The 12263-nt window shown below is 49.2% G+C and overlaps 1 protein-coding gene across 2 annotated transcripts in view; it reads right to left on the bottom strand.

Annotated features, from left to right (window-relative positions):
• Nucleotides 1-12263, bottom strand: part of LOC115119363 (Kv channel-interacting protein 1-like) — a 61348-nt gene that overhangs the window by 2461 nt on the left and 46624 nt on the right. For both annotated transcript variants that reach the window (XM_065018540.1, XM_065018541.1), the window contains 5 exons: nucleotides 5513-5637; nucleotides 5308-5377; nucleotides 3962-4032; nucleotides 3696-3803; nucleotides 3405-3572 (listed from right to left, as the gene is read on the bottom strand). In XM_065018540.1, coding sequence (XP_064874612.1) covers nucleotides 3405-3572; nucleotides 3696-3803; nucleotides 3962-4032; nucleotides 5308-5377; nucleotides 5513-5637 — 542 coding nt within the window. The remainder of the gene's footprint in view (nucleotides 1-3404; nucleotides 3573-3695; nucleotides 3804-3961; nucleotides 4033-5307; nucleotides 5378-5512; nucleotides 5638-12263) is intronic.

The following is a 12263-nucleotide window of genomic DNA, read 5'->3' as shown; positions in this document are numbered from 1 at the left end:
ACCCTGACTAACCGGTGCCCCTACACATTGGACTCTGTACCGGTACCCCCTGTATATAGCCTCCACATTGACTCTGTACCGGTATCCCCTGTATATAGCCTCCACATTGACTCTGTACCGGTACCCCCTGTATATAGCCTCCACATTGACTCTGTACCGGTACCCCCTGTATATAGCCTCCACATTGACTCTGTACCGGTACCCCCTGTATATAGCCTCCACATTGACTCTGTACCGGTACCCCCTGTATATAGCCTCCACATTGACTCTGTACCGGTACCCCCTGTATATAGCCTCCACATTGACTCTGTACCGGTACCCCCTGTATAAAGCCTCCACATTGACTCTGTACCGTAATACCCTGTTTATAGCCTCCACATTGACTCTGTACCGGTACCCCCCTGTATATACCCTCCACATTGACTCTGTACCGGTACCCCCCTGTATATAGCCTCCACATTGACTCTGTACCGGTACCCCCTGTATATAGCCTCCACATTGACTCTGTACCGGTACCCCCTGTATATAGCCTCCACATTGACTCTGTATATAGCTCCACATTGTACCCCCTGTATACAGCCTCCACATTGACTCTGTACCGGTACCCCCTGTATATAGCCTCCACATTGACTCTGTACCGGTACCCCTGTATATAGCCTCCACATTGACTCTGTGACGGTACCCCCTGTATATAGCCTCCACATTGACTCTGTACCTGTATATACCTCCACATTGTACCCCTGTATATAACCTCCACATTGACTCTGTGACGGTACCCCCTGTATATAGCCTCCACATTGACTCTGTACCGGTACCCCCTGTATATAACCTCCACATTGACTCTGTGACGGTACCCCCTGTATATAGCCTCCACATTGACTCTGTACCGGTACCCCCTGTATATAACCTCCACATTGACTCTGTACCGGTACCCCCTGTATATAGCCTCCACATTGACTCTGTACCGGTACCCCCTGTATATAGCCTCCACATTGACTCTGTACCGGTACCCCCTGTATATAACCTCCACATTGACTCTGTACCGGTACCCCCTGTATACAGCCTCCACATTGACTCTGTACTGGTACCCCTGTATATAACCTCCACATTGACTCTGTACCGGTACCCCCTGTATATAACCTCCACATTGACTCTGTACTGGTACCCCCTGTATAAAGCCTCCACATTGACTCTGTACCGGTACCCCCTGTATATAGCCTCCACATTGACTCTGTACTGGTACCCCCTGTATATAACCTCCACATTGACTCTGTACCGGTACCCCCTGTATATAACCTCCACATTGACTCTGTACTGGTACCCCCTGTATATAACCTCCACATTGACTCTGTACTGGTACCCCCTGTATATAACCTCCACATTGACTCTGTACTGGTACCCCCTGTATATAACCTCCACATTGACTCTGTACTGGTACCCCCTGTATATAGCCTCCACATTGACTCTGTACTGGTACCCCCTGTATATAGTCTCCACATTGACTCTGTACTGGTACCCCCTGTATATAGTCTCCACATTGACTCTGTACCAGTACCCCCTGTATATAGCCTCCACATTGACTCTGTACTGGTACCCCCTGTATATAGCCTCCACATTGACTCTGTACTGGTACCCCCTGTATATAGTCTCCACATTGACTCTGTACTGGTACCCCCTGTATATAGTCTCCACATTGACTCTGTACTGGTACCCCTGTATATAGTCTCCACATTGACTCTGTACCAGTACCCCCTGTATATAGCCTCCACATTGACTCTGTACTGGTACCACCTGTATATAGCCTCCACATTGACTCTGTACTGGTACCCCCTGTATATAACCTCCACATTGACTCTGTACTGGTACCCCCTGTATATAGCCTCCACATTGACTCTGTACCGGTACCCCCTGTATATAGCCTCCACATTGACTCTGTACTGGTACCCCCTGTATATAGCCTCCACATTGACTCTGTACCAGTACCCCCTGTATATAACCTCCACATTGACTCTGTACTGGTATCCCCTGTATATAGCCTCCACATTGACTCTGTACCAGGTACCCCCTGTATATAGCCTCCACATTGACTCTGTACCAGTACCCCCTGTATATAACCTCCACATTGACTCTGTACTGGTATCCCCTGTATATAGCCTCCACATTGACTCTGTACCAGGTACCCCCTGTATATAACCTCCACATTGACTCTGTACTGGTACCCCCTGTATATAACCTCCACATTGACTCTGTACCAGGTACCCCCTGTATATAACCTCCACATTGACTCTGTACCAGGTACCCCCTGTATATAACCTCCACATTGACTCTGTACTGGTACCCCCTGTATATAACCTCCACATTGACTCTGTACCAGGTACCCCCTGTATATAACCTCCACATTGACTCTGTACCAGGTACCCCCTGTATATAACCTCCACATTGACTCTGTACTGGTACCCCCTGTATATAGCCTCCACATTGACTCTGTACCGGTACCCCCTGTATATAACCTCCACATTGACTCTGTACCAGGTACCCCCTGTATATAACCTCCACATTGACTCTGTACCAGGTACCCCCTGTATATAACCTCCACATTGACTCTGTACCAGGTACCCCCTGTATATAGCCTCCACATTGACTCTGTACCAGGTACCCCCTGTATACAGCCTCACTATTGTTATTTTACTGCTGCTGTTTAAATATTTGTTACTTAGATTTTTTGAAATGTTATTTTGGGGGGGGGGGGGTATTTTTTCTTAAAACTGCACTGTTGGTTAAGGGCTTGTAAGTAAGCATTTCACTGTAAGGTCTACATCTGTTGTTTTGACAAATACAGTTTGATTTGATTTGATTTGATGGGAGAGCCATGGGATTTGACCGAATATTGTGGATTTCTCCCCAACACAGTGACTGGAGTAATTTTTGGGCGACTTTATGACAAGCCGAAAGAGTTTTGAGCATTCTGAGCCTGAACGGTTTCCATGACATTTTCCAGTCTGTGACATCTTCATTCTAAGTCTTTGGTGAAGAATTTAAAAATAATTTTAAAAGGTGAAGACCTACAGAAGGAGCAAATAGAAAATAATATTATACCTCATAAAATAACCCCAAAGTCACTGCTGTGTACTTCTAAACTATAAAACTACACAACAGTGTTTGGAACGATAATTGATTATCTGCCTAGCAACTACCTTGTTCTAATCTGATTGGTCAGATGTTTGTTGTTGACATAGAGATGGTAGATGGTTGGAAGCAAACCGAAAGTGGCTGAGTTGACTCATGGCTGTGAAGTTGGTCATTTGATCATTGAATTTGATCCATCCAAAACCCTCAAACTACAATAAAAGACAAGAATAAGTGGGTGGAACAATGATGATTGTATAAATGTAGAGAAAGTTGACCTCCTGGCAGGACAGAATGAACTCATCCAGAGTGACTACTCCATCTCTGTTCTTGTCCATCTTCTGGAAGAAGGCATCCACATGTTGTTTGGGAGTGTCTGTCTTCAGGGCAGGGTAGGTGTACTTTCCCATCATGTCATATATCGCACTGACGATGTCTGTCATCTCCTGTAAAACACACACAAAAAATAAACAAAAACACAGCATATGAAGCAAAATATATGCAATAATATTTGCCTGTCGTTGTTAAATGGTGAAATAACCACACGCAATATTTAAGTACACACACACCTCCTTGTTGATGTAGCCATCTCTGTTGATGTCGTACAGGTTGAACGTCCACGTCAGTTTCTCCCTCACTGAACCCCTCAGCAGGGTGGACAACGCCATGATAAAGCCCTGGAGGAGGGAGAGAGTGACAGAATGAGACGGCGTATCAGGGAGAACAAGAAGACGAAGGATCCAGAATACAAAAAGGGTTAGTCATCTGATGATTGTGAGAAAGAGAAAGAGAGAGATCGAGGGGAGGAGTAGAGAGACAGTAGAGGAATGTTTACCTCAAACTTGATGGATCCACTGTGTGCTGAGTCAAAGGCGTTGAACAGGTAGTGTGCGTAGGTACTGGCATCTGCAGAGCATTGGAGAGAAGAGATACACTATGTATACAAAGTATGTGGACACCCCTTCAAATGAGTGGATTCTGCTATTTCAGGCACACCAATCGCTGACAAGTGTATAAAATTGAGCACACAGCCATGCAATCTCCATAGACAAACATTGGCAGTAGACTGGCCGTACTGAAGAGCTCAGTGACTTTCAATGTGGCGCCATCATGTAATGCCACCTTTCCAACAAATCAGTTCGTCAAAACTCTGCCCTGCCAGAGCTGCCCCAGTCAACTCTAAGTGCTGTTATTGTGAAGTGTAAATGTCTAGGAGCAACAACGGCTCAGCAGCGAAGTGGTAGGCCACACAAGTTCACAGAACGGGAACGTTGAGTGCTGAAGCGCGTAGCGCATAAAAATCATCTGTCCTCAGTTGCAACACTCACTATTGAGTTCCAAACGGCCTCTGGAAGCAACATCAGCACAATAACTGTTAGTCAGTAGCTTCATGAAATCGGATTCCATGGCCAAGCAGCCACACACAAGCCTGAGATCACCATGAGCAATGCCAAGCGTCGGCTGGAGTGCTTTAAAGCTCGCCGCCATTGGACTCAGGAGCAGTGGAAACACATTCTCTGATGAATCCCGCTTCACTGACTGGCAGTCCGACAGATGAATCTGGGTTTGGCAGATGCCAGGAGAACCCTACCTGCCCCAATGCAAAGTGCCAACGGTAAAGTTTGGTGGAGGAGGAATAATGGTCTGGGGCTGTTTTTCATGGTTTGGGCTAGGCCCCTTAGCTCCACTTAAGGGAAATCTTAACGCTAGAGAATACTATGACAATCGCCCCCGCGGACAAAGCGAGGTTCATACAGAAATTATTTGTCAACATCGGTGTGTAAGAACTTGACTGGCCTGCACAGAGCCCTGACCTCAACCCCATCTAACACCTTTGGGATGAATTGGAACGCTGACTGCGAGCCAGACCTAAACGCCGAACATCAGTGCCCGACCTCACCAAGGCTCTTGTGGCTGAATAGAAGCAAGTCCCCGGAGCAATGTTCCAACATCTAGTGGAAAGCCTTCCCAGAAGAGTGGAGGCTGTTATAGCAGCAAAGGGGGGACCAACTCCATTTTAATGCCCATGGTTTTGGAGTGAGATGTTGGACGAGCAGGTGTCCACATACTTTTGGTCATGTAATGTATGTGTTACCCTTTATGTGACCATAACACAAATCCACTGCACAACTCAACACCTTTTAAAGGTTATGTACACACACACACAAACTCATTCCCTACCTCCATGGGGAAAGAACTGTGCGTATATCTGTTTGAAGGTGTCCTCATTCACCACCCCACTAGGGCACTCCTACGATGGAGAGAGAGGCAGAGAAAGACAGAGAAAATAGGGAGAAAAGAGAGAGATCAGCCATAGAGAGAGTGACGGACACTAATTGATGAAGTAATGGAGAAATGGAGTGACACACACAGAGTGACTACATACGTTTTTGAAGCCTCGGTAGAGCACTTGCAGCTCTTGCTTGCTGAAGTTGGTCTGAGCCTCTAGTTTATCCAGCCCTTCTGGCCGATGACACACAATGCTCAACTCAAAATCATCATCTATTTTATCTAGGGAGAGACAGAGCATCAATATCATCCGAGGGAATTTACACAAAATGTTGCATTTTCATCAGCTATAGAAAGGAGTAATACTGTAGGGAGGGAGAGAGAAGAGAGGACATAATAGCACAGAGAGGAGATGGATCTCAGAGAGAGAGTGAGAGGTCATTGTAGAAATACCTGTGTTCCTCCACCTCAGTCACCTGACCGAGTCACTGTTCAATGATACTGTACACTCTTAGAAAAAAAAGGTGCTATCTAGACTCTAAAATGGTTTTCAGGCTGTCCCCATAGGAGAACCCTTTGAAGAACCCCTTTTGGTTCCAGGTAGAACCCTTTTAGGTTACCTGGAACCAAAAAGGGTTCTCCTATGGGGACAGTTGTAGAACCCTTTTGGAACCCTTTTTTCTAATGAACATTCGTACAAAACCAGCCTTACACACAGGTAATGGTCGTACACTTTCCCTCCTCTCTCTCAATACTCATGGCATCTTCATTCATATGGAACAGTTTCACTATGCAGAAAATCGGAGAGACCCTTTACGCTCAGCAGTGGTAACATGCCAGGTCACTATCTGGGTTGAAAATCCTGGCTAACCCCCAGTGTTAACTACTCACCCTCAACGTGGATAACCCCCAGTGTTAACTACTCACCCTCAACGTGGATAACCCCCAGTGGTAACTACTCACCCTCAACGTGGATAACCCCCAGTGGTAACTACACAGGCTCAACGTGGATAACCCCCAGTGGTAACTACTCAGGCTCAACGTGGATAACCCCCAGTGGTAACTACTCACCCTCAACGTGGATAACCCCCAGTGGTAACTACTCAGGCTCAACGTGGATAACCCCCAGTGGTAACTACTCATCCTCAACGTGGATAACCCCCAGGGGTAACTACTCAGGCTCAACGTGGATAACCCCCAGTGTTAACTACTCACCCTCAACGTGGATAACCCCCAGTGGTAACTACTCAGGCTCAACGTGGATAACCCCCAGTGTTAACTACTCACCCTCAACGTGGATAACCCCCAGTGGTAACTACTCAGGCTCAACGTGGATAACCCCCAGTGGTAACTACTCAGGCTCAACATGGATAACCCCCAGTGGTAACTACTCACCCTCAACGTGGATAACCCCCAGTGGTAACTACTCAGGCTCAACGTGGATAACCCCAAGTGGTAACTACTCAGGCTCAACGTGGATATACCCTAATGGTAACTACTCAGCCTCAATGTGGATAACCCCAAGTGGTAACTACTCGTCCTCAACGTGGATAACCCCCAGTGGTAACTACTCAGGCTCAACGTGGATAACCCCCAGTGGTAACTACTCACCCTCAACGTGGATAACCCCCAGTGGTAACTACTCAGGCTCAACGTGGATATACCCTAATGGTAACTACTCAGCCTCAATGTGGATAACCCCAAGTGGTAACTACTCGTCCTCAACGTGGATATACCCTAATGGTAACTACTCAGCCTCAATGTGGATAACCCCCAGTGGTAACTACTCAGCCTCAATGTGGATAACCCCAAGTGGTAACTACTCAGGCTCAACGTGGATATACCCTAATGGTAACTACTCAGGCTCAACGTGGATATACCCTAATGGTAACTACTCAGCCTCAATGTGGATAACCCCAAGTGGTAACTACTCAGGCTCAACGTGGATATACCCTAATGGTAACTACTCAGGCTCAACGTGGATATACCCTAATGGTAACTACTCAGGCTCAACGTGGATATACCCCCAGTGGTAACTACTCACCCTCAACGTGGATAACCCCAAGTGGTAACTACTCACCCTCAACGTGGATAACCCCCAGTGGTAACTACTCAGGCTCAACGTGGATAACCCCCAGTGGTAACTACTCAGCCTCAACGTGGATATACCCCCAGTGGTAACTACTCACCCTCAACGTGGATAACCCCAAGTGGTAACTACTCACCCTCAACGTGGATAACCCCCAGTGGTAACTACTCAGGCTCAACGTGGATAACCCCCAGTGGTAACTACTCAGCCTCAACGTGGATAACCCCCAGTGGTAACTACTCACCCTCAACGTGGATAACCCCCAGTGGTAACTACTCACCCTCAACGTGAATAACCCCAAGTGGTAACTACTCACCCTCAACGTGGATAACCCCCAGTGGTAACTACTCAGGCTCAACGTGGATAACCCCCAGTGGTAACTACTCACCCTCAACGTGGACAACCCCCAGTGGTAACTACTCACCCTCAACGTGGATAACCCCAAGTGGTAACTACTCAGCCTCAACGTGGATAACCCCCCTGGTAACTACTCAGCCTCAACGTGGATAACCCCCAGTGGTAACTACTCAGCCTCAACGTGGATAACCCCCCTGGTAACTACTCAGCCTCAATGTGGATAACCCCCAGTGGTAACTACTCACCCTCAACGTGGATAACCCCAAGTGGTAACTTCTCATCCTCAATGTGGATAACCCCCAGTGGTAACTACTCACCCTCAACGTGAATAACCCCAAGTGGTAACTACTCACCCTCAACGTGGATAACCCCCAGTGGTAACTACTCAGGCTCAACGTGGATAACCCCCAGTGGTAACTACTCACCCTCAACGTGGACAACCCCCAGTGGTAACTACTCACCCTCAACGTGGATAACCCCAAGTGGTAACTACTCAGCCTCAACGTGGATAACCCCCCTGGTAACTACTCAGCCTCAACGTGGATAACCCCCAGTGGTAACTACTCAGCCTCAATGTGGATAACCCCAAGTGGTAACTACTCAGGCTCAACGTGGATATACCCTATTGGTAACTACTCAGGCTCAACGTGGATATACCCTAATGGTAACTACTCAGGCTCAACGTGGATATACCCCCAGTGGTAACTACTCAGCCTCAATGTGGATAACCCCCAGTGGTAACTACTCACCCTCAACGTGGATAACCCCAAGTGGTAACTACTCACCCTCAACGGGGACAACCCCCAGTGGTAACTACTCACCCTCAACGTGGATAACCCCAAGTGGTAACTACTCAGCCTCAACGTGGATAACCCCCCTGGTAACTACTCAGCCTCAACGTGGATAACCCCCAGTGGTAACTACTCACCCTCAACGTGGATAACCCCAAGTGGTAACTACTCAGCCTCAATGTGGATAACCCCCCTGGTAACTACTCACCCTCAACGTGGATAACCCCCGGTGGCAACTACTCACCCTCAACGTGGATAACCCCAAGTGGTAACTACTCAGCCTCAATGTGGATAACCCCCAGTGGTAACTCCTCACCATCAACGTGGATAACCCCCCTGGTAACTACTCACCCTCAACGTGGATAACCCCAAGTGGTAACTACTCAGCCTCAATGTAGATAACCCCCAGTGGTAACTACTCACCCTCAACGTGGATAACCCCCAGTGGTAACTACTCACTCTCAACGTGGATAACCCCCAGTGGTAACTACTCACCATCAATGTGGATAACCCCCGGTGGTAACTACTCAGCCTCAACGTGGATAAACCCCAGAAGGTGCAGTAGTTTAACCCACACAGATAAGTACTATAATAGTTATAGAATGGAGACTGCTCCACTCATCTTCTCCCTCCTCATTATACATCTATCTTTATTTCTCTCTCTCTCTCTGTTGATTTTTGTCTCTTTCTTTACCCCCTGTACTCCTCTGTCATTCTACCTGCCTCTCTCCTCTTTCTCTCCCCCTGTCCTTCGCTTTATGCAAGTGACTCTCACTCATTCATCAACACACACGGCTGTGTGTGTGTGTGTGTGTGTGTGTGTGTGTGTGTGTGTGTGTGTGTGTGTGTGTGTGAATGAGGGCATTTTTCACTGTACAGCATAATGTAGCTGTGCTTAACTTGCCTGAAAGTAACTTTATTAAACTGTCGTTATATCCGTTCAACAATACCCAACAATGACACAAGTCATTGTCCCTCATGTAGACCAACCAATAGTTATTATTATTATCAATAAAATACATGCCACTACGAATCTAGTCATATCTACTTGTAGTAATCACAATCTACCAGTAGAGGGAGACAGACAGTTTTGGACATTGTGACGTTCCTTTTCCCCTCTGTCAACATCTTGTATTCTCTTATATTGTCCTTATGGTGTTGTTTCCAGAACCTCACTGACCATGAGAAAGCAAACACTCCTGGAGTCATATCACCATTTTATTATTGAGTATATAATCCAGACTCTTTCTCTATTTTTCAATCCCTTTTCCTCTCTCTTCCCTCTCTCCCTTTCTCACCTCTCTCCCTCTTCCCTCTATCCCTTTCCCCCTCTCCCCCCATCCCCCTCCCTCTCCCACCTCTCCCTCTCCTGTTCTCTTCCCTCTGTCCCTCCCCCCACCCTCTCCTGTTCTCTTCCCTCTATCCCTTTCCCCCTCTATCCCTTTCCCCCTCTCCCCTCCCTCTCCCCCACCCTCTCCTGTTCTCTTCCCTCTATCCCTTTCCCACCTCTCCCCCATCCCCTCTCCCCCTCCCCCACCCTCTCCTGTTCTCTTCCCTCTATCCCTTTCCCCCTCTTCCCCATCCCCCTCTCCCACCTCTCCCTCTCCTGTTCTCTTCCCTCTAACCCTTTCCCCCTCTATCCCTTTCCCCCTCTCCCCAATCCCCCTCTCCCCCACCCTCTCCTGTTCTCTTCCCTCTATCCCTTTCCCACCTCTCCCCCATCCCCCTCTCCCCGTCCCCCACCCTCTCCTGTTCTCTTCCCTCTATCCCTTTCCCCCTCTTCCCCATCCCCCTCTCCCACCTCTCCCTCTCCTGTTCTCTTCCCTCTAACCCTTTCCCCCTCTACCCCTTTCCCCCTCTCCCCAATCCCCCTCTCCCCCACCCTCTCCTGTTCTCTTCCCTCTATCCCTTTCCCCCTCTCCCCAATCCCCCTCTCCCCCACCCTCTCCTGTTCTCTTCCCTCTATCCCTTTCCCACCTCTCCCCCATCCCCCTCTCCCCATCCCCCCACCCTCTCCTGTTCTCTTCCCTCTATCCCTTTCCCCCTCTTCCCCATCCCCCTCTCCCACCTCTCCCTCTCCTGTTCTCTTCCCTCTAACCCTTTCCCCCTCTACCCCTTTCCCCCTCTCCCCAATCCCCCTCTCCCCCACCCTCTCCTGTTCTCTTCCCTCTATCCCTTCCCCCCTCTCCCCCATCCCCTCTCCCCTCCCTCTCCCCCACCCTCTCCTGTTCTCTTCCTTCTATCCCTTTCCCACCTCTCCCCCTCCCTCTCCCCCACCCTCTCCTGTTCTCTTCCCTCTATCCCTTTCCCCCTCTTCCCCTCCCTCTCCCACCTCTCCCTCTCCTGTTCTCTTCCCTCTATCCCTTTCCCCCTCTATCCCTTTCCCCCTCTGCCCCTCCCTCTCCCCCCTCTCCCTCTCCTGTTCTCTTCCCTCTATCCCTTTCCCCCTCTCCCCCATCCCCTTCTCCCCTCCCTCTCCCCCACCCTCTCCTGTTCTCTTCCCTCTATCCCTTTCCCCCTCTTCCCCCCTCTTCCCCTCCCTCTCCCACCTCTCCCTCTCCTGTTCTCTTCCCTCTATCCCTTTCCCCCATCCCCCTCTCCCCCGACCCTCTCCTGTTCTCTTCCCTCTATCCCTTTCCCCCTCTCCCCCATCCACCTCTCCCCCTCCCCCCACCCTCTCCTGTTCTCTTCCCTCTATCCCTTTCCCCCTCTTCCCCTCCCTCTCCCACCTCTCCCTCTCCTGTTCTCTTCCCTCTATCCCTTTCCCCCCCACCTCTCCCTCTCCTGTTCTCTTCCCTCTATCCCTTTCCCCCTCTGCCCCTCCCTCTCCCCCCACCCTCTCCTGTTCTCTTCCCTCTATCCCTTTCCCCCTCTGCCCCTCCCTCTCCCCCTCTCCCTCTTCTGTTCTCTTCCCTCTATCCCTTTCCCCCTCTGCCCCTCCCTCTCCCCCCACCCTCTCCTGTTCTCTTCCCTCTATCCCTTTCCCCCTCTGCCCCTCCCTCTCCCCCCCACCCTCTCCTGTTCTCTTCCCTCTATCCCTTTCCCCCTCTCCCCCATCCCCATCTCCCCCTCCCTCTCCCCCTCTCCCTCTCCTGTTCTCTTCACTCTATCCCTTTCCCCCTCTCCCCCCATCCCCCTCTCCCCTCCCTCTCCCACCTCTCCCTCTCCTGTTCTCTTCCCTCTCTCTCTCGTTCTACTCAAACTGATCCCTGCAATCCTTCCATATGAGACTCTCGTTTGCATAATCTGAGTTAGCCAAATCTGTTTCGTCCCCCAGCGACCAGCTGCCTCTCATTGGCCACTTATCAGTGAGGAACGCTCTCTATGAAGCAGAACCACTATTCTGACATCACAACACTGAGCAGGTATATGGATCACACACACCCATATTACACACTATTACACACACACCAATAGATTTACACAGCATTCCACCCACTCACAGCCAGTGGAGATAAGATACTGCATTCTAAATTCCATTTGACTAAAGCAACTTTGCGACGTCAGGACAGGGTGACACAAATTGACATACTGTAACTAAACCTTCACTTTGCATGCCTTCGGGTCACCCTTCACTCACACCAATAAATCACTGGGAAATGTTAAGCGGTGTTACTGCTAATGTACATAATCACTGGGAAATGTTAAGCAGTGTTACTGCTAATGTACAT

This window comes from Oncorhynchus nerka, linkage group LG5 (assembly GCF_034236695.1).
Source record: "Oncorhynchus nerka isolate Pitt River linkage group LG5, Oner_Uvic_2.0, whole genome shotgun sequence".
Lineage (NCBI taxonomy): Eukaryota > Metazoa > Chordata > Actinopteri > Salmoniformes > Salmonidae > Oncorhynchus > Oncorhynchus nerka.
The sequence above is the reverse complement of the archived record's forward strand: the minus strand, read 5'-3'. Positions and strand labels throughout refer to the sequence as shown.